The sequence below is a fragment of the Monocercomonoides exilis genome (genome assembly GCF_001643675.1).
Source record: "Monocercomonoides exilis strain PA203 chromosome Unknown scaffold3-2548433, whole genome shotgun sequence".
NCBI lineage: Eukaryota > Preaxostyla > Oxymonadida > Polymastigidae > Monocercomonoides > Monocercomonoides exilis.
In genome coordinates, this window is record NW_027150548.1 from 979,963 (window position 1) to 1,002,692 (window position 22,730).

Below are 22,730 nucleotides of genomic sequence, written 5' to 3' on the forward strand. Positions count from 1 at the left end.
CTCATTCAAACTACAAAACATGTTTCTGTTTCTTTGAGTTTTTTTTTTTTTTTTTTTTCAAACTGAAACGGCACAGATACAAAATCATTCATTGTTCTAGTTCAAATTGTTCTTTATGAATAGAAAATAATTTTTCAAATTATAAAAAAAATGTTGTTAATTATTGTGTTTTGAAAATATATTCATTTCAAAAATAATATGGGCCGCAGGAATTTTTCATTTCCCCATTTTTCCTGCATCCGCAATTGTGTCGAGGAGCTTCCCCAACATGAAAGCCGCATGCAATATTGTTGCGTTGTTGTTGCTTGCTGCTTACTGCTTTAATGGAGAAGGCATCGCAAAAAGGCAATATCATCAAAAATGGAACAAAGAGATGCAGGAAGGCAAGATCAGCATTGCAGATAAAAATCACGATTACAACTTTAATTGTAACAATTCATTTACAAAAGTTATAAAACCAGCTGCCAATCACATTTACAGTGTCCAAACAAGTCTAAATATCATCAATACCTCCTTGTGTGTGAGCCATCTCAACATCATCCCTCTCGGTGACTGTCCACTCCTCACTGCCCAACACCACTCCGCTGCCTCCATCTGCTCCTCCACTTGCACCATCCACCCACCTTCCCTCACCAACAGCCACCACCACCACTGCCCCCTCTTCCTCTCTGCCCATGCCTCCCTCGCCCTCACAAACTTCTCCCTCACCACCCACCAACCTGCCATCCTCTCCTTCCCCCTCTTCTCCACCCCAAACAATCTCTTCCCAGATGCCCACTCCCCAATCCCTGCCTCCTTCTCCATCTCCCACTCCTCTTTCTCCTCTTTCGTCTCCCTCATCCAGCCCTTCCTTTTTTCTCCTTCTTCCCTCTCTAACCCATCCCCTTCTCCATCTCCTTCCCTTTCCTCTTCTCCTTCATCTTTCTCATCCTCATCCTCATCCTCTTCTTTTTCTTCCCCTTCCCCTTCCCTTTCCCCTTCGATTTCCTCTTCCTCTTCCCCTCTCCATATCCATCACCAATCCCATCCCCACCTCCAAATCCACCTCAATCTCCATCTCTCAAACACCCTCTTCTCCAACATCTCCTCTCCCCAATCCCCTCTATCTCTTCCATCCCTTCCCTCCCACTCACTCAATTCATTCATCTCAACCACTTCTTCCTCTTCTCTCTCTTCCACCAACACCAACGCCAATTCAACCCCCTCCTTCTCCCTTCACTCATCTCTCTCCTTCCACTCAACCATCTTCAAACACACCCACAACCCCATCGATGGAACCATCCTCCCCAACCTCAACAGCCCATCCACATCCCTCTCTGCCTTCAACACCTCTTTTCTCCACCAAACACGCTCTTCACAAAATGCTGCTGTTGTATATGTAGGAAATGAAACTCACAGAAAAACACCTGGAAGATTGACTTCGTTTGATGTGAACAGTCATAAATTTGAATGGTGCGAATGGAATGATTCAAATGGAGGAAACGATCATGGAGGAGCACTTAAAGTTTTTTGTGTAAATGCCAATCTCACAATCACTTCTTGTTCATTCAACAATTGTTCAACAAATGGGAATTATGGTGGAGCGTTATTCAGTTACTGTTTGCAAAATGAGAATATTGCAAAATCCAATTTTACAAACTGTTCGGCATTGCACGGAGGGGCAACTGCTATAGATGGTCGACAATCATCTTTTATTTATTCATTTTCTGATAACAGAGTGGAAAATTGTTCAATAACTAGCATTTATGGAACTGGATGGTATTTCTATATTGGTGATTTTTCTTCAAACGGTCAATTCTTATTCACTAAATGCAAGTGCATCTCAAATTCTGGTGGAGACTCTACGGGTGCTTTAACATTTTATAATCCTCCAGGAAACAAACCAAATCAATTTTTGGTTAATGATTGTCGGTTCATAAACAACAAATTGACAAGTGCATCTTCCACACGCGGTGGTGCAGCAATGTGTTTTTATCCTCCTTATTCCTGGATGAATGATGTAAAATTCATAATTTTCTGCTTTTTTGATGGAAATACCGCAACTAATGGAAGGGGCAATGATGTGTTCTTCAATGGCAGCAGCATCACCCAATCTCCTTTCCAGCAATGTGGATCAACAACAGAATCAAAAAGAGTCTGGAATAATGGACAAGCAGATAATACCGTGTATAATGGCTGGCTTCCGATCATCGACCAGAACAAAATAGTCTCAAATGGTGGAAGTGATGTCGATGCCTGTGGCAAAACACAGCAAAGTCCATGTGCCACAGTGGAGTATGCTCTCGGATGCGTTGCTCCCTTCAGCGATGCCTCCCTCTCTCTTCTCATATCCACTTTCACTCCCACAAAGACTCTCACATTCCGTGCCCCAAATACAAGAATCACAGGAAATGGCACAGATACCACCATTATCGCCTCCAGTGGCATTCACCAACCACAAAACCCACATTCACAGTCATCACAAACAACATCATCATTTTCTTCATTTTCATCAATATCAGCATCTTCTTCACCAGATCCATCTGCCTCGTCTGCCCTCTTCCAACAGACCCAGGGCTCCCTCACAATTTCTGCCCTCGCCCTCGCCCACAACTCCACAAATCCCATCACCCCCATCCTCTTCCACCTCTCCCAAAACTCCCCTTCCCTCAACCTCAACACAACCACCATCACCGGAACAACCTCCATAACAATAAAAACACCCCTCTTCTTCCTCACTGCTGGCTCCCTCGCCCTCAACCACACAGCAATCACCAGTCTCGCCCTCAACAGTCAAAGCATCTTCCACCTCACCTCCCTCATCGCTCCTCTCACCCTCAACTCCTCCAACATCACCCACATCACCTCCACAGCCTCCCCCACCAGCTGTGTCCTCTCCTCTGCCACCTCCCCTGCCCTCTCCCTCTCCCTCGCCAACTGCACCATCACAAACATCAACTCAGCTCCACAAAACCAACAGACTGCCACAGATGGCGGGTGCATCTCATTCGCCTCATCTGCCCCTGCCAACTCCTTTTCAGTGAGTGACACAATCTTCTCCACCTGCTCTGTGAGCGAGGATACAAGTTCTGGAGGAAGAGGCGGTGCTCTCATGATCGAGTTCAATGAAGGCTCACAAGTGTCAGAATCCTCCTTTTCCATAACCAATATTGTGTTTTCAGCCAACAAAGCGAGTGTTGGAAGAGATATGTATTTTGTGTGTGAATCATTTGTCGCTTCTGTGAAAGAGCCCTTGTTCGCCTTCATGAGAAGCATCACTCAGAAAGACAACTCAGTTGTTGGACATGACAGAACAGAGGCATTTGGCGATTGGGACGTTGATTTGTTCATATTTTTTGACGGTTTCTTTGATGATACAATATATGTTGATGGAACATCTGGAGTGGAGAGGGCATATTGTGGACTGGAGAAGGTGCCGTGTTTGAATGTGAATTATGGGATGGAGCGTTTGAAAAAAACGCTGAATGTTAAAGAGGAGATTGTTGTGTGCGAAAAATCGTCTTTAACTGGATGTGTGGATGTGGGGGAAATGTGTGTGAAAGCAAAAACTGAGGCAATTGTGGAAATTGAATGCCAAGGACAAGTGAGTGGATCAGAAGTCTGTATTCTGAAATCATCATCTCTGACAGAAATGGAGTTCATTGGAATTGTTATTCCATCGAGTTTTAACAGAACAATCACATCAGTGATTGAATCAAATACTCAAAATGGTGAATTGCGCATGAAGAACTGCGCAATGAGTGTGATTGGAGGGAAGGGAAACACAATTGGGTTTTTCTTGATCAAATCAACAGGGAAGATGATTGAACTGGATTCTGTCACGATATCAGATGTAAAATCCACTGTTTCATTGTTTTCAATTTCGCTTTCGTCTGGAAATGTGAATGATCAGAACTACAAGATGAAACTGTTGAATTGCACACTGGAAGGTTTAGAGATTGATGGAGGTGAAGAGGCAACAGTGTTTGGAGGGAGTGTGGGAGTTTGGATGGTGATGAATGGAAGTACAATTGATGGGGCATTGTCGGAGAAGAGCAAAGAAGGAGGAGCACTGAAGATAGTGTTGAGTGCAGAAGGATACATTACAATTGAAGAGAGCTCATTTGTTGGATGTGTTTGTGAGAATATGAGTGAGGGAGGTAAAGGAGGAGGGATATATCTGGATTGCAGTTCATATGAAGAAGCATTTCAACTTTCATCGATATCATTTTCTGGATGCTCAGCAACAGTTGGGAAGAACATGTTTGTGAAGAGTGGGAATCTGGTAAACAGTGTGAATGCAGAGCGTTTTGCATTTGATTGTTCAGATTTCGAAGAGGATGGGAATGCATTTGTTGGGGAAGATGGGAAATATGGAGAAATGGATCTGCGAGTGTTTCTTGTTTCTTTGAAGTGGATGGCTGTGTCTGTATCGACTGGTGGACACGACACATTGGGATGTGGAAGTGAAATATTCCCATGTGAATCGATGAAAAGTGGAATTGACCACATTGACAGAAGTGGGACAGAAGGAGAAAGGAAAGTGAAAGTGAAAGATGAAGTGACAGTTGAAGATATTTATTCCTTCACAGATGCACTTGCGATTGATGGATGTGTGAATGAGGGAGATGAAACCAAGCACAAGCCAATTCATTTTGAAGGTCCAATCAAAGGGAATTCTGCATCATCTGTTATTTCATCAATTCAGCCACTCGGCTTGTTATCTTTGAAGTTACAGATTCCAAGTCAATTTGAGCCAAATATGAATACGCTGATCTCATCGAGTGGGATTCTTCAGCTCGTTAACTGTTTATTTGAAATTCAATCAGCAACAAATATTATTCAATATTCGTTGATAACCACAACAAGTGGAAGTTGCACATTGAATGGATGCAGTTTGGCGGATTGTTCGTTTGTCATATCTCCATTGGTATTAGCTTCTTCTGTTATATTTGAAAACATCAACTTTACAAGTATTGCAAACACTGGAAGCGGTGAAGGAGGTGTTGCAAAAGTGATATTGCAAGGGAATGAAGATTTGATCATTAGATCAACAAATGCATCTTCTTGTTCGCTTTCAACAGGAAATGGAAAAGGAGGATTCTTGTATTTGGATTGTCAAAATTGTTTGAATGAAAATCCATTTATTTTTGATACTGGCGTAACATTTGAGAACAACAATGCAACTTTTGGAAAGAATATGTTCATTTTGGGAAAGGATTTTAATTCTTCTGTAACAAATGAGTCATTTGCCTTCGATTATTTATCAATGATAAATGATGACAATTTGTTTGTGGGAAGTGATAACTTTCACTCAAACAAAGATTTGTTCATGTTTCTGATTCCATACAACTCAATGGAGATATTTATCTCATCAGAAGGATTTGATGTGGCGCGTTGTGGAAGTGAGGAAGAGCCATGCAAAACGATGTGGAAAGGGATGAAAAATGTGGAAAAGGAGATTGGAAATAAAACAATTCAAATATCAGGATCAACAATTATTCAAGATTCATTCAACATGTCCAATTATCAGATCAAAAAGGGTGTAAAGATGGGAGAGGAAGATACAAAAGCAATGTTGAATTTTGAAAAGGCAATTGGAAGTCAACTGGAATATATCATGGTGAATGATGTTCATCTTGAATTGGCAAATATCAAACTGCAACTGTCATCTGGGTTTGGCAACTCAGCCAAAACGATTATTTCAAATAAAAATGGAGATTTGGTGATAAGTGGATGTTCATTCTATTCAGAAGCAGGAGTGAACAATGGATTTGATTGTGTATTTGTGGATGCGATTGGAGGCAGTGTGGAAGTGAACGATTTGTCAATTGAATTGTGCAATGTTGGAAACAGCATTTTTGTCATTCATGATGCTGGAGTTTCTTGTTATTTCTTGAATGTTCGAGTGGAATTGTTGAATGAAAGTGGAGGTTGCATTTTATCGATCAAGAAATCTGAACAAGGATTGAAGATAAATGAAGGAGTAAATGAAGATGGTGCAAATATTGAGATTGGCAATTCATCATTTTCAGGAGTGAAGAGAAGTGACAATGGACCAAGCATTTTAGAATCGAAGAGTGACAAAAAGATAGATTTGGTTGTGAAGGAGAGCAACATTACAGAAGACAAATCAGAAAAAAGTGAAAAAGGAGGTGCAATATACTTCACATTGGGATCGTCTGGTTCAATGAAGATGATTGACTCAACAATCACTAATTGCAATTGCAGTATTAGTGAAGGGAAAGGAGGAGGGGTGTATCTGGCAACAGATGAAAGAGGAGAATTGAATTTTTCATTTGTGGGTATGAAATTCAGTGCAAACACAGCAAAAGTGGGGAATGATATTTTCATTGAATGCTTCAACATCACATCGCAGATCGATGAAACCCAATTTCAATTTGATCTTCGAGAGAATCATTATTCACGAATTAATGCGATATATGGAATTGATAGTTGCGAACACAAAGAAGATACAGATCTGATTGATTTTGTAACGATTCATCAGAGTGATACAATTGTTGTGAGCAGTGCGGTTGGATCGAATGACAGACAATGTGGAACAAATGCTCTTCCATGTGATTCAATTGAGCATGGGCTGGTGCATCTGACATCTGAATATGTGAGTCTATTGTATGTTGACGCTGAGAGTGTGATTGGAAGAGAAATAAATCTGGAGGAGATGAGTTTGAGCTCGAAAAGCAGAGGTTTGTGTGAAGTTGAAGTGAAATCAGGAATTGAAAGAACGAGAGAGACTTTGATTTCAACAAGAGAAACAGTCTCATTGGTGAGAGTGAACTTTGTATTTGATTCGAATTTCATCTCTTCTCATGAATCATTTATATCACCAGAAGGAGGAATCCTTGAAGTGATGAATTGTTCATTCAGTTCAAAACTACTGGTGGAAGATGGAAATGCAGAATTTGCAAACATTCCATTTCGCATAATTTATATGGAAAAAGGAGAATTACAACTCGATGGATGCACAATATCAAATCTTATTCTTCATGAATCTGCATTATTTCTCTCATCACCACTTTCATCAGTAATCGATTCATTAACGATTTGCCATTCGACAATTTCAAAATCTCTGGTAGATATTAATGAGTGCGGGCAATTGAAAATTGATAGACTGCTTGCTGAAAATATCACAGTTGATGGAAATGAAGAATCATTGATATATTGCCTGTCAATGAAAAAGACAATTCAATTGGCAAATTGCACAATGGAGAAAACAACTTCAAAGGCCACAAAAGGTAAATTGATGAAAATGGAGAGTTGCGCAGATGTGAAAATGGACAGCTGCATTTTTGATGGGAGTTCAAAGGAAAGAAATGAAAAGAATTCAAATACAGAAGAAGAGATGTGCAGATGGGAAGGTTCTCTTGTGGATGTTGTGAAGAGTTCTGTGATAGTGAAAGATACAACAATTTCGAATTCATCAGAAGGTGGAATAACAATGAGTGGAGGAAGTGTGATAATTGAGATGGGGTTATTTGAGAACAATAATCCATCGATTGAAGGATATCCATCATTGAGAAGAAATATCATCTGCTCTGATTCAGGAACGTTGAATGTGATGAGTTTGAAGGGAGGAGATGGAGTTTTGCCAAATGCATCACTTTGTATGTTGAATGAAGGGTGCAGTTTTGAAGGGATTGTTTCAGAGAGAGATTCATCATTCTTCATTCCTGATCTTGAGAGTGTGGAAGCAAAAGAAGAGTCACACAGAATGAAGCTGACATTCAAAGGATTTCTTCTTGTTCCATGCAATCTGTCATTCTCAGTTGTGAAGAGGAAGGGAGAAGAGAAAGAGATTGAACATTATGATTTTGATATGGAAGGATTCTTGTCAGAAAGAGAAGCAGAAGGAAGTGTGGCAAGAGATCTTATCAGCAGTTGTGGAGATGATGTTGAGGTGAGTGTTCATATTTTGTTTGGGAATTCAAATTCTCCTTCATCAACAAATTCATTCATTCTGAAGAACAGAAGTGAGGTTGAACCAAAAGGAGATGAAAAACTCGTTGAAGGAGGAAAAGAAGGAAAATCTTATTGGTTGTTGATTGTGATTGTGCTTGTTGTGATATTGTTTATTATTCTGATAGGATTTGTTGTTGTATCAATTCGATGGAGAAAGGCAAAGAATGAGAACAAAGATCTGAGAGAGATTGTGAACGATAACATCAGAAAAGATCCGAAGGCATTTGAAATGGTGACGATGGAGATGTCGCCTGAGGAGCAGTGGAGGAGGGCAGAGAGGGAGGCAGAGAAGAACAATGAAGAGAGGATAAAGAAGGGAATTTATGGAAAGAAAATGCATCATTCTGAGTCTTCGGAATATCTTTTGGCTGAAAGTGGATCAACGGAATACATTTTTGGAAAAGATTCTGATAAAAATGGAGAATGGGATTTGGAGAAGGAAGAAGAAACGAGAAAACAAACTCCATCACTATCAATCTCATCAGCAGATACAGACACAACATTTGTTCGGAGAGAGGATCTGTGCCCCACCACTTCATCGATGTCGAATCTGGTGGATGCAATGGCCTGTTCATCGCCTTATGAAAAGCTGATTGTGGATCTGCGAGATTCGTTGTTCATGTTGCTTCATGGGAGGAGTGAGAAGAAAGATCTGGCGATTGGCACATTGAAGGAGAGGGAGGTGACAGGAGCGCAGATGCTGTTCTGGGTGGCGAATGGAGCTTTGCACTCGCTTGAAGATGAGGAAGACGAACTTCCCTCTTTGCGAGAGCTGAGTCCGCACATTGTGCTGTTCTCGGAGCACATGGTGATCTGCATTGCGCTCCACTCCGACTGCTCCTCTTCATCTGATGATTCGGATTCTTCCTCAATCTCATCATCAACCACGATTGTGACATCTGCAAGTGATGGTGGTGATGATGATGATGATGAAAGTGATTCTCTTCCACCATCAGCGTTTGAGGATGAGGAGGATAAGTGGAAGGAGTGCTTGAGGTGGAAGGCGCCAGAGCTGGTGATGAACAAGAAGATGGGAGCAACAGAGAAGTCTGTGGCATTCTCGATTGGGATGATGCTGTGGGAGTGTGTGACACTCGAGATCCCGTTTGGAGAATACGAAGGGGAAGTGGCAGGGCAGAAGATTGCTGATGGAGAGAAGCCGGATGAGAGGGGGGTTGAAGAGAGCGGATTGAAGAATGTGGTGAATGCGTGTCTGTCAGCAGAGCCATCGAAAAGGCCGACACTCACTGAAGTGAAGAAAGAGTTGGTTGGGCTGTTTCCTTCTGGGACATTTGTTGTGTCGATGACAGATGCCATCATGCTTGAAGAAAGCAGTGAAGAGCAGGATGAAGACAGAGGGAGCAAAGAATGTGAAAAAGAAGGGAAAATGGAAGTGAATGAGATGAAAGACAAGTTTGGCAATGGATGAGAGATGAAAACAAGAAATAAGTTCAAAAATAAATGTTTAATAAGAATGATAGTTTTTTCATCACGTTTGCTGAGATTTTGATTAAAATTAAAATAGACTTTAATAAGTTTTGATATATATGTGATGGTAAGTTGAAGGCTAATGGTGATGTGAATTTTGAGATTTGAATGTTTTAAAGTGAGTGTAAGATGATTTTTTATGGATGACTTTTGAAAACTTTTTCTTTATAGGATCATATTTTTATTACATCCTATTTTTTTTAAAATCAATTATTTAGCCACCTACATTTCGATTAATTAATAGTTTTTTTTTTGTATTTAAGAAAAATTTTATCAACTGAATAAATACATTTAAATGCATAACCTGTTTCTTATGGGAGGGAATGGGGCGGTTTAAAGCCTCCCGTTGAAATTCTATCAGTAACAGGTTGGTTCAAATGTATTTAACACAAAAAAATATGCATTTAATGTGCAAAAAATAAAATTTCAATTTTCATTGAAATTTATAATTATAAAATAAATAAATTGGCTTAATGATCATAACCCAAAATAATAAAAAATGGAAAAGGAAGTTGCAAGGAAATCTACTGTGGGTCAGCTGAAGCTGCGGGAGGCGATACTATCATTCATATATCGGCAATTTTTAAATCCACTGGAGCGAATGGTACATATTGTTAACGATGGAACTGTGCGTATGGTGGATGCAAACAACAGCAAAAAATTCTGCAAAATTTGAATCAAGCATGCGGTGAAGGTTGTTTGGCAAGGATGATAGGTATTTGAAATTGGAAGACCTGCTGTGGAAATTGGCGAAAAAGAGCAAACATTGCTGGACGAAACAAAAATTGAATCACTGTCTGGAGCAAGCTTAACCATCAAGAAAATGCGTGAACTGGTTTGCATAAATATTCTTTGAAATGTATTAATTAATATCAAACGGATCAAAAACATTGTTTATGTTTGTCAACCAGAAAACAAGCCAGATGTCAAAGCTTCTGCGTCAGTTGCATACGATTTCATCAAAAGACATCCACAGCTGAAGACTTCAAAGCTTAAAATTGTTTTGGCAACCAGGTTTACCGTTTCATGCAAACAAGTTCTGAGGACTTGGAATGACATGCTCAATGGATTTCATCAGAACAACAGTTATAACAACACCCTTATCTTCAAATTGGACGAGAAATCACTCAGGGTTCCTGATAGCTCCAATCGAAATGTTGAATATCCAACAAACGAAAAATAAGCTTTCACAAAATCTGCAGCACGAATAACATGATCCACATTGATTGCGTCGATTGCTTCTGATGGTCAATAACTGAAGGAAGTGATACTGCGGATAAGTCATAGACTTCCTGATGACTTGAAGCCTCTTCAGTCTTCAAATTTTGAGATTTGGCTGAACAAATGCGGATGGATGGAATCTTCAACATTAAGGAAGAATGCACTTTCAATTCTTCTCCTGTCAATCAAAGATAGAAGGCAACGCATGTCACTCGACGAATAGCACTGCTTGCTTCTAATCGACTGCCACATTTCTCGAGCTGATCCAACAGTCTGGCGAGAGTTCAAAAAAGAAAATGTGAATGCAGTGACATTCGTCCATCACAGCACATACATCTCTCAGCCACTTGGCCAAGGCATATTTGCAGTTCTGAAGTCAAAAATGAGTTCTCGGTACGAAGCATCTTCGTCGTCGTCTTCAGCAGCGAAATGAACAGCTCTTGTTGAAGCTCTACAACAATCAATTCATTCGGCGCTATCACCTTCTGCCATCAAAAAAGCATTCAAATGCAGCGGAGTGCTGAAAGACTCGTCTGGGGCAGTTCTTATGAAGCTACCTCCATCATCCACTTATCCTCTTCCTTCACATAAAAATCGATTTGACTTCTACGGCAGAGAAATAACAGAAGAAATGGTGCTAAATGAGTGGGATAATTATTTGAAAAAGAAAAGTGAAATGGAAAATGAAAAAGAAAACATTTCAGATGAAGAAAATGATGAAACAATGAATTTCACAAAAAAGTTGAAAAGAAAATACAAAATACTTCAAGATGAGAACGATATAGAGAAAGAATCATCGGATGAAATTGAACGAGGAAAGGGAAAAAGAAAAGTCATTCACAAATTTGATTCGAGTTTTGAATTTTTTTGATTTTTTTTTTTTGAATTTTTCATTTCGAAAAATTTGGGTACTAATAAAAAAAAGAACACTAATAAAAATATGACACTTTTCAAATTAAAACAAATCATACACAAACATGAAAAAAGAATTTGAGAAATTATATTTTTATCCAGCAAAGGAAAATGTTTTCTTGAAGTAGAAGAATTAGAAAACAATAAAACAACCTTTAAAAGAATATTATTCTCGCTTTAAAAAAAGTTCTATTGTATTCTTGGCATATGGGACAAAATTTTTTGCTTTAAAATATTGTTCCATTCGACACTCTTAAATATTTTTGTCATTAATAAAAATTATCTTCTTTTTTTCATGGGAATGAAAGACATATAATGATAAGGTTGAAAAAAAAAGCATGGAACAAATCTCAAATTTTTTCTTAAATGCAAGAATTTTGCCCCATTTCACAACTTTTTGAAACATTCAGAAACTCATTTTTATTCGGATTTTCTCCAATAAATAATATTAATGTAACATAATAAACATATAAGGGGTGAATTTTTCGTTTTTGTCACTGACACCAAAAATTATTCAAAATGGGGGAAAATACAAATTTTCAAGCTTTTTGTGCACAAAGCATGAAAAAATTATATAGCTCATAACTTAATTTAGCTTTCTTAGATTTCAAAATAAATTTGATTTTCATATCCGTATACAGGCATCGTTGAAATCAAAACATGAAGTTTTTCACATATCGCGAATGTCAAAAAATGAACCCATTTTTATTGTGTTTTTTGATCACAAAAAGTTCATCTAGAATGCATAATTTTACATGAAAATGCCTCAAGTCAAATATCATGTCCCAAATGAGAATTTTTACATTCGAAAAAACAAAATTTGCATGCAAAATAGTAATATATGCATTCATATCAATTATTGTTTAAAACCTTACAAAAGTCTATTCACTTTCTCATGAAATTATGTGAAAGTTTTTTTTTTTTTTTTTGAATAAGAGGAAGAAGCACGTTTGCAAATTCCCTTCCAACCAAAAACGCTGTATATGGGTACAATATGGTGATATGAGATTTTTCTTTTTCCAACATAAAGACAATTTTTATGAATTATAATGTTGTTGTGTGGTGCCATTTTTTCAACGAAAATTGTTTGCAACAAAATATAATTTTTTGAAAAATCTCTCTCTTTCATATATTTATGGGTTTGATCGAAACAAAAAATGGAACTTGTTCCTATTTATTTTGGAACAGAAAGTATTTCTGAACAAAATAAGGTGTTCTATAATGAGTATTCAACGTGGACTTGGTTTCTCACTCATATTCTGGAAAATAAAGTCCCTATATGCCCAAAACATCGAATCCAAAAGAATTGTTATAAGACAGTATCAAACAACAGATTTTGGAAGTGCCCAAAATGCACAGAAAAAACATCAGTCTACAACAATACTATTTTTGAAAATATGAAGACTCCATTAGGAACAACATTCTTAATTTGTTTGTACTACTGGCTAAAAATTCCAATTATAACAATATCAACAAAATTTGGAGTTGGAAAAAAGATAGTGGGATTTTGGAGGAGTGGCATTCGTGTGTGCAATTCAAAATTGTGGAATTCTTCGAAGAAAGTTGTTGGTGGAGAGTGAAAGATTGTAGAAATAGATGAGGTGATATGGAGAAAACGAAAATATGGAAATGGGAGCAAGAAAGATCAGACATGGATTTTTGGAGTCGTTAAAAGGCTCGAAGGCGGAGGAGCAGAATCTCCTTTATGACCATTGGACCAAATAGAAAAAGAGATTCATTGATCCCTGTAATCCAAAAATTCGTTCTCCAGAAAACAATGATCAATTCAGATGAATGGAGAGAGTATTTATGTTTGGAATCTATTGGATATTGGCATAAAACCGTCGGTCATAAGAAAGAATATGTGAACAAATAGACTCATTCCTTCACAACCATTATTGAAGACCTATGGTCTCATTTAAGAGCGTCGTTCACACGTCTTGGAACAAGATAATAATTTATTTCTGATCATATCGCAATGTATTTTGTGAAATCCTCGATGAAGTTGAGCTTTTTGGAACTAATGAAGCATGTTTCAAAATATAAACCAGAAAAAGAAATAGAAGAAATGGAACATGAAGAAGAAGAAGAAGATGATGATGATGATGAAATTGACGAAGATGTGCCTTTTATTTGAAGATACAGTTTGTGCAAAAAATACAGGACAAGATCGATATTTCAATTACCGCAAGAAGAAAAATTCTGATAATTTTCCTCAATATTCATCTCGTCTACACAAACTCACGTGTCATACCAGACTTTTAAAATCGCCTCATTCGTACTCAGAGAAATCAATATTTAATATTTCGGAGAAATAGGATTTCAAGTTTCTCCGAGATTTTAATCATTTGTTTTTTCTGAGCATAAACGAGGAAGTTTGGAAAGTTTTGTATATCAATTGAGTTTGTATAAATGAGATATATTTTGAGGAAATTTGTCAGAATTCTTCTTCTTGCGGTTATTGAGATATCGATCTTGTCCGGTATTTTTTGCGATGTCCGGTATTTTTTGCACAAACTGTATATTGGGAAATGATGAAAATGAGACTGATAAAAAAATGGAAGAAGATGATTCAGATGGTGCTGGCGATGGAGATAGTGCTTCGGAATATTCTCCATAATTAAAAATATATTTATCTTTCCTTTAAATTTTAGAAAATAATATTTTTCATATCAAAAATTTCATATTCCCAATATAATTTTTTGAAAATTTATTTTTTGTTTTTTTTTGTTCATAAACAAGTTTCCGTTCAGATTTAACAACATAGTTGTGCTTCACTTGATATTTTCGATGCATCTATACCAAAAAATATCAAAAACTCACATGATTATATTGTTCCTTAATTCCAATTCAATTTCAAAGCATTTGGATGAGAGATGAAAAAAAAGAAGAATACAATCATTTGGATAGAACTTGGAAAGATAAATTTTTTCAAGCAAAGAAAGTGGATGACAACATCGAAAGAAGGATATTTATGTGGGAATAAAGGATGATGGAGAAAGGAGCACTGGGAAACAATGGAAAAGGAGAATGGTAGCATCAGTGATTGGACAATCTTCTACTTTTGCAATAGGGAGGGTGTATGTGTTCTTTTGAGGTTTTTTTTTTAATCAATGCAAAACGAATTATTTTTATGTGTTTTTTAAATCATTTTTCCATTCCAGCAAACAGCATTTTTTATGTCGAGCGTCATTCCTGGTGACAATCCATTTCACTCAGCATTTTTGATGATTTAATGGTTTCTTCTTCTTCTCCTTCTCCTTCGATCTCTTCATTTACGATTGTTTTTTGACTTAGCTGATGGAAAGAAGGCCTTCTTCGTATTTGAGAATTTGTTGTTTGAAAAGGTGTAACACAATTGCCTCAAATTCACATATTGCGTTTCATAATAAGTTTGCCATTTTTTTTCATTTTTCAATTTCCGATATATTTCTGTTTTGTAATTTTTTCTTCCATTGGATGGCTGGCTTGCATTCGTTTTCAACCAGAAAGAAGTGCTTCTTATTTTCATTAACACAGAAATCGGACTCTTCCACTTTTGACACACCTTTTGGAAAGAATGCTAACTTTTTATTCTTCATCTTCTTCAGTTCTTTCACTCATTGCTTTTTCCTTATACAACGTTGTCAAATGCAAAACGATTAGTTCACAATAAGGCTTCTTTCTCACCTTTGCCATTTATCTTCATACGAAGAGTTCTTCTGACTCATTTCATTTCATTTGTAACAAACATCTTCTTTTTCCATATTTCTGTTCAGTTTGGGATATTGAGGCACTTCATCAAACAAAACAGTTCGCACATGATCAGACAACACACAACCATCTTCAATGATGTTTCTTGTTTCTTCGAAGAAACAGGTTCATTCCTTTCATCTGAGCATCCTCAAAGAAAGAAAGTTCAAAATCAACAGAGCCAAGCCATGGGTGAATCATGATCAGTCGGCAGACGATAACCATATTTCAAACAGAACGGAACAAAACTCTGTCTCAAAAGCACACAAAATGGATGTGTTGTTGGATGCCGAATGTGTGATTGCTCACTTGGAAGAGAAAAAACGAATTTGATGATGAGATGAACGATGTGGAATGCTTGAATTGAAGAAAATAGGAGAATGGGATGATGAATGAATGGAGATTGTTGTTATGAATGAAATAAAGAGAAAGAGAGGAATTCCGAGATGATGGCAGAAACGAGCTGGGAGAGAGGAAGAAAAATTAGAAAATGTTTTGAATAAAAGAATTTATTCGAAAAAATGTCATATTTGCACATCATTCAGATAGATCGTGATAAGATTCAATATCAACATTTTCTTCCTTTTCTTTTGCATCACTATCTTCATTAAACAAAATGTGAGAATTTCAATCAAAACATCTTCTTCTTCCTCTGAAATTTGAGGGGGCGATGTTATTCTTTCCAAAATCTTCAAATGGAAATTTATCCTTTTGTTTGAAAGGAAACATTGAAGAAGAAAGAAAAATGGCAAAAGAATTCCTTTTCACTTTCTCTTTCTTCAACTTCCCATTTTTTCTGTTTTTTGTTAACGACAATTGTTTTAAAAAGTTTCTCTCCTTCTTTTTCTTCTTCTTTGACTTATTTGAAGAATCTAACGAGGAAGGCAATAGAATCCTGAAAACAAATATGATGATATGTTTCAAGAAATGTTAGTGAAGTTAGAAGAAGCGATGAGGAAGATAATTTGGAATGGAGAGGAAGAAAAAGAAAACAGGTTACGTTGAGAAGAAATCCTTCAAACAATCATTATCAATTCAAACAGAATTCAAGAAACACATCAAAAAAAGACTTCTTTCTTTTGCTTCACCCAAAGCATGCTCAACTTTCTTTCAATCACCACTGAAGTTTCTGTAGCTGCGCATTGTGTCTTTTCAGCTTGTTCAGCAACTGCAAAAGAAAATGATTTGACAAGAGATGTTCTTTGCACAGAAACCAATGCAGAAGAAGAAACACTCTGAGAATGTCAGATGAGAAATGAGTGAAAAGACAGGTGCTTCTTCTTTTACTGAGTGTGCTGTTCGCTGAGGATAAAGAGAAAAAGGCAGGGTTGATGATACATTCAAAAAGAGATGTCCATTTATTCTCATCAGCCATTGTGATTAGATGTGGTAGACATTGAAATTCAATTAAGAGTATCTGGCTTGCTCCGAGAAGAGAAAAGTGTGTGCAATAGGAAATATTCGGACTATGAATCCGAATTCCTTTCCGCTATCTTCATTCTTTTGATGAAGCAGCAGAATTCTCTGAATTCTTTCTATTTTGTTTTTGATGAACAATGAAAGTGTTGTTGAATTGTTGTGCTTCCTGGATGCTTTTCATGGCACAGCTGCCTTCACGACATTTTTCATCTGATCTCCATCAATTGAAGAAAAATGGATTATTGGCGTTCATAGCATTTGATTTTCACTTAAGAAAAATGTATTATTCAGTCACTGTTACTGTTCCACCAATCATTTGTCCAGCCATCCTTGAAGTTGGAGATGACATTCTCGAATTTTCATAATTTGTTTATTTTGTGATGAAACCATTTTGTTATTTCATTTTTCTATTTGACTGATTTTTGAATTGAATTATTATTTTTTTATTTTCGTTGAAATTCCTTTTAAACATCAGAAAAAAGCTCATCTCTGAAATTTGTGGATGTCTGATTCATAATTCTTTGTGTGTCAAAATTTTGGACATAATTTTTTCTTTGTGAATTTTGTTCCACACAATTCTCTCAAAGATTTTTCTAAACTTATAAATATTTCAAAATTCAATATAGTACTTCAATATCAGTTTTGCAATTATACGATTGCAGAAAAATTTTGGAACAAATCATTGAATTGTTTAGAAATTCTTAAATTTCACCCCATCCACAACTTTAAAGAAAACGCATATGATTATGGTTTATTGATCAAAAATGGCTTATTCAAACAGCTTTTTCACACAGGTATGGATTGTGGAATGAACAAAAAAATTGATTTATATATGAAATATATATCTATTTTATGAATTATTTTAAAATAATATTGATTCTGGATTTTTTTATAATTTCCAGGCACAGGAGTGTAATAAGTTAGCTGTTTCAGCTGAAAATGCCAAAGATTATCGATTGGCTTTTGAACACTATAAAAGAGGATGTCAAGCATTGAGAATCGCATTTAAATGTTTGCTCTTGCTCTTTTATGAAGAAAAGAGCACACAATTTTTTTATAAAAAATAATTAATTTCCTAAAGATGAAAACAATTATGAACTAAAGGAAAAAATAAAAGAGATTCTGACAGATATGTTAAAAAGAGCCGAAGATATTCATAGAGCGCTTCCTCAACTCGAGAAAGCCAAAGAAGAGCCTCCAACGACAGATGAGCAAAAATATAAACCGTATATCAATAAATTGAACTTTTTTATTCACATATTACTGATCCACTTCACATGATTTTTTAGAAAAGGCTCTGGAGATGATGATGACGAAGGTTTGAAAGATGCTCTGGAAGGTGCAATTCTTAGAGAAAAGTCAAATGTTAAATGGAATGACGTTGCTGGATTAGAACAAGCAAAGCAATCTTTGAAAGAAGCAGTCGTTCTCCCAATAAAGTTTCCAGACTTATTTGATGAAAAGCGAAGGCCATGGAAAGGAATTTTGCTCTATGGGGTTTGAGGAGAAAAAAAATTTTTAATGTGTCTTTTTTAAAACAAATGTCTTTCATGAAATTTATTTCATTCAATTTTTTTGAAAAGCCACCCGGAACAGGAAAATCATATTTGGCCAAAGCTGTTGCGACAGAAGCTGATGCAACATTCTTTTCTGTTTCTTCTTCAGATCTGATGTCGAAATGGGTTGGGCAAAGCGAACGGTTTGCAAACTCTCTGCTTGAATTGGCACGAGAGAACAAGCCATCAATTGTGTTTGTCGATGAAATCGATTCGATTGCCGGAAAGAGAGGAGACGCAGAGTCAGAAACGGCAAGAAAAGTCATGAGGGAACTGCTGGTGCAGATGCAAGGCTTCGACATTCAGAACGACGGGATCATGTTATTGGGCGCAACCAACAAGCCGTGGGATTTGGATTCAGCAGTCCTCAGAAAATTCGAAAAGAAAATTCTAATACCTCTTCCAGAGGCAAGCGCAAGAGAAGAAATGTTCCGCATTCATTTGGGAAACACAACAAACACTTTGACAGACAAAGACTTCAGATATTTGAGTGAAAAATCCGAAGGGTTTGTAATGCAATTTTTGTTACATGGAGAATGTCGAATAAATTTCATATTATTTTTCTTTCTTTCTTTCTTTTTTTTTTTGGTTCATGTAAATATTATTGTAATAATTCCTTTTATTTGAAAAAAATATAAAATGAATTGTTTTCCTTATCAGATATTCTGGGCAAGACATTCACATTGTTGTGCGCGATGCGCTGATGCAGCCGATTCGGCGGCTCGAGTCAATCACACACTTCAAAAAGTACCGCGTCAGAGACGCTGATGGCACTACAACAGAGAAATGGGTGGGTGTGTCACCAGCTGAGCCAGGCGCAGTGGCAATGAATTTCATGAGCATACCGTCGAAAGAGCTATGCGCTCCTCCTGTCACACTGGTTTTTATTTATTTATTTATTTGCTTTTTGCGTTGTGTAATTCTTTTTTAGGAGGACATGCTTTCATCTCTAATGCAAATCAGACCTTCAGTCAAGCCTATCGATGCTGAGCGCTGTGAAAGATGGGCGAAAGAGTTCGGAATACAAAGGTAGGGCTCATTCACTCACAGCAAAGTTATCTCTTTGAGTTGACGAGCGCATTGAACTATTAAAGTTTTAAAATATATATATATATATATAATTTATTACATCTTTCTTTTGCTTGTTCGGTTTTCTTTTCTTTCTTTCTTTTTTTTGTTTGAATGAAAGCTGCAGAAAAGAAAACGAGAAAAGGTGATGAAATTATCACTTTTCCATTGATTATTTTTTTCTGTTATCCATTTTGAAGACATTTTGAATTCATTTTGAATTCATTATTAAGCAATTTTAAGCCATTTTGTATTTGTTTTTTTTGCTATTTTTAAGTTATTTACATCCATTTTGGAATCATTTTGAAACTTTTCTCATTTCAATTCAAGCACATTTGTGCGTTTTCGTTTTTTTACAATTTTATCTTTGACTTTTTAATTGATTTTTGTTACAAAAGAAGATGTAAGTATTTTATGACCATTTTAGCGGAAAATATTTAAACGGACAGAATTATATCACAATGATAATAAAAAGAAAAACCTTTCAATCTTCATGAACTGGGTGAAGTGATATAAGATTACAATAATCAACAAATTCCGAATATTTCTTATATTTTCTTCTCTCCTTTAAATATCAAATTTTCTTTTTGAATATCCAAATTCTTCTTCTTCTCTTTCTTGTTCCTTGGCTTTTGTGGTGAATCTGAGTTTGCCTGTTTCATAAATATCAAAAACTTCTCAATCACTATCGGCCCATTCGACAGATATTTTTGTACTGATCTGTTCACAGCTTCTTTGGACGGGCTATCGCTTTCTGCTTCGGAGCAGCAAACTCTGTACTATCACTTGCTGCTATGCCAATAGCCATCGTGGAGAAAAAGATGCATACGAGTACGAGGCTCACTCCTCAGATGGGGCAAGGGCAGAAAGTGAAGAGAGGGAAGAGAAAGAGGAAGTACGAGAAAAAGGGTGGCCTGCGGTGATTGTGATTGTGTCAGCGCTTATTGCAGAAAAAATAAAAGGTTTTTACGAAAATAGGAAGAAGAAAAAGAAGAAATTCAAAAAAAAATTATTCTTCGTGAATCAAAGATATATATTCAATATATTTCCAATGCGAAATTGAACAATAGAGAAGACCTAATCTAAAATCAAAAAACATTAAAATAATATGGGCCGCAGGAATTTTTCATTTCCCCATTTTTCCTGCATCCGCAATTGTGTCGAGGAGCTTCCCCAACATGAAAGCCGCATGCAATATTGTTGCGTTGTTGTTGCTTGTTGTTAGCTGCTGTAATGACGAAGGCATTACAGAAAGGCCATATCATCAAAAATGGAACAAAGAGATGCAGAGAAGCAAGATCAGCATTGCAGATAAAAATAACAAGGGAAACATTAATTTTTACAATTCATTGGAAAAAGTTATAAAACCAGCTGCCAATCATATTTACAGTGTCCAAACAAGTCTAAATATCATCAATACCTCCTTGTGTGTGAGCCTTCTCAACATCATCCCTCTCACTGGTTGTCCACTCCTCACTGCCCAACACCACTCCACTGCCTCCATCTGCTCCTCCACTTGCACCATCCACCCACCTTCCCTCACCAACCACCACTACCGCCACTGCCCCCTCTTCCTCTCTGCCCATGCCTCCCTCGCCCTCACAAACTTCTCCCTCACCACCCACCAACCTGCCATCCTCTCCTTCCCCCTCTTCTCCACCCCAAACAATCTCCTCCCACATGCCCACTCCCCAATCCCTGCCTCCTTCTCCATCTCCCACTCCTCATTCTCCTCTTTCGTCTCCCTCGTCCAGCCCTTCCTTTTTTCTACTTCTTCCCTCTCTTCCCCTTCCCCTTCTCCATCTCCATCTCTTTCCTCTTCTCCTTCATCTTCCTCATCCTCATCCTCATCATCTTCTTTTTCTTCCCCTTCCCCTTCCCTTTCCCCTTCGATTTCCTCTTCCTCTTCCCCTCTCCATATCCATCACCAATCCCATCCCCACCTCCAAATCCACCTCAATCTCCATCTCTCAAACACCCTCTTCTCCAACATCTCCTCTCCCCAATCCCCTCTATCTCTTCCATCCCTTCCCTCCCACTCACTCAATTCATTCATCTCAACCACTTCTTCCTCTTCTCTCTCTTCCACCAACACCAACGCCAATTCAACCCCCTCCTTCTCCCTTCACTCATCTCTCTCCTTCCACTCAACCATCTTCAAACACACCCACAACCCCATCGATGGAACCATTCTCCCAAATCTCAACAGCCCATCCACTTCTCTCTCTGCCTTCAACGCCTCTTTTCTCCACCAAACTCGCTCTTCACCAAATGCTGCTGTTGTTCATGTCGGATCTGAATCTCAAAGAGTGAAACCTGGAAGATTGACTTCTTTTGATGTGAACAGTCATCGCTTTGAATGGTGTGAATGGAACGATTCAAATGGAGGAAACGATCATGGAGGAGCACTTAAAGTTTTTTGTGTAAATGCCAATCTCACAATCACTTCTTGCTCGTATAGCAAATGCTCAACAACAAAACATGGAGGAGCGTTATATTGTGATTATTTGTTAAAAGTTGATATCGCAAAATCCAATTTCACAAGCTGTTCAGCTGCTCATGCAGGAGCTGCTTATTTATATTGCAATCAACCTAATTCTGTTTGGACATTCTCAGAAAACAGAGTCGAAAGTTGTAAAATAACAGATTGGTGCGGAACTGGTTGGTACTTTTCCCTCTATAGCATGCCCTCAGATGCTCAATTCCTGTTTTCCAAATGCAAGTGCATTGCAAATTCTGGTGGTAATTCTGCTGGTTCTCTCACATTTCTAAGTCCACCACACAATAAGCCAAATCAATTTTTGGTTGATGATTGCCAGTTTATCAAAAATGAATTGACTGCCTCTTCTAATTATGGAGGCGCCGCCATTTACTGTTATGCAACATATAACTGGATGAGCGGAAATAAATTCATCACATTCTGTTTCTTCGATGGAAATACAGCAACTAATGGCAGGGGAAATGATGTGTTCTTTTACGGAAGTGATATTACACAATCCCCATTCCAGCAATGTGGATCAACAACAGAATCAAAAAGAGTCTGGAATAATGGACAAGCAGATAATACCGTGTATAATGGCTGGCTTCCGATCATCGACCAGAACAAAATAGTCTCAAATGGTGGAAGTGATGTCGATGCCTGTGGCAAAACACAGCAAAGCCCCTGTGCCACAGTGGAGTATGCCCTCGGATGCATTGCTCCCTTCAGCGATGCCTCCCTCTCTCTTCTCATATCCACTTTCACTCCCACAAAGACTCTCACATTCCGTGCCCCAAATACAAGAATCACAGGAAATGGCACAATTGCCACCACCATCGCCTCCAGTGGCATTCCCCAACCACAAAACCCACATTCACACTCATCACACTCATCAC

The 22,730-nt window shown here is 37.5% G+C and overlaps 7 protein-coding genes across 7 annotated transcripts; 2 read left to right on the forward strand and 5 right to left on the reverse strand.

Annotated features, from left to right (window-relative positions):
* Nucleotides 1–474: 474 nt before the first annotated feature.
* Nucleotides 475–840, reverse strand: MONOS_8309 (uncharacterized protein; the record flags this gene model as incomplete). Its single annotated transcript, XM_067878710.1, has 1 exon — nt 475–840. One exon carries the CDS (start codon nt 838–840, stop codon nt 475–477), a length of 366 nt encoding a protein of 121 aa, XP_067735186.1.
* A 1,140-nt stretch (nt 841–1,980) lies between these two features.
* On the reverse strand, nt 1,981–2,427 carry MONOS_8310 (uncharacterized protein; the record flags this gene model as incomplete). Its single annotated transcript, XM_067878712.1, has 1 exon — nt 1,981–2,427. One exon carries the CDS (start codon nt 2,425–2,427, stop codon nt 1,981–1,983), a length of 447 nt encoding a protein of 148 aa, XP_067735187.1.
* Nucleotides 2,428–4,821: 2,394 nt separating this feature from the next.
* MONOS_12920 (uncharacterized protein) lies at nt 4,822–5,025 on the reverse strand (the record flags this gene model as incomplete). The annotated part of the gene is made up of 1 exon (XM_067865581.1): nt 4,822–5,025. One exon carries the CDS (start codon nt 5,023–5,025, stop codon nt 4,822–4,824), a length of 204 nt encoding a protein of 67 aa, XP_067735188.1.
* A 223-nt stretch (nt 5,026–5,248) lies between these two features.
* MONOS_12921 (uncharacterized protein) lies at nt 5,249–9,715 on the forward strand (the record flags this gene model as incomplete). Its single annotated transcript, XM_067865582.1, has 1 exon — nt 5,249–9,715. One exon carries the CDS (start codon nt 5,249–5,251, stop codon nt 9,386–9,388), a length of 4,140 nt encoding a protein of 1,379 aa, XP_067735189.1. The 3' UTR covers nt 9,389–9,715.
* Nucleotides 9,716–17,495: 7,780 nt separating this feature from the next.
* On the forward strand, nt 17,496–19,773 carry MONOS_12922 (Vacuolar protein sorting 4F (Vps4F); the record flags this gene model as incomplete). The annotated part of the gene is made up of 7 exons (XM_067865583.1): nt 17,496–17,525; nt 17,634–17,742; nt 17,813–17,957; nt 18,021–18,228; nt 18,315–18,793; nt 18,948–19,167; nt 19,219–19,773. 7 exons carry the CDS (start codon nt 17,496–17,498, stop codon nt 19,318–19,320), a joined length of 1,293 nt encoding a protein of 430 aa, XP_067735190.1. The 3' UTR covers nt 19,321–19,773.
* A 985-nt stretch (nt 19,774–20,758) lies between these two features.
* MONOS_12923 (uncharacterized protein) lies at nt 20,759–21,037 on the reverse strand (the record flags this gene model as incomplete). The annotated part of the gene is made up of 1 exon (XM_067865584.1): nt 20,759–21,037. The coding sequence occupies one exon, from the start codon at nt 21,035–21,037 to the stop codon at nt 20,759–20,761; it is 279 nt and encodes a 92-aa protein (XP_067735191.1).
* A 1,292-nt stretch (nt 21,038–22,329) lies between these two features.
* On the reverse strand, nt 22,330–22,686 carry MONOS_12924 (uncharacterized protein; the record flags this gene model as incomplete). The annotated part of the gene is made up of 1 exon (XM_067865585.1): nt 22,330–22,686. The coding sequence occupies one exon, from the start codon at nt 22,684–22,686 to the stop codon at nt 22,330–22,332; it is 357 nt and encodes a 118-aa protein (XP_067735192.1).
* Between the last annotated feature and the right edge of the window lie 44 nt (nt 22,687–22,730).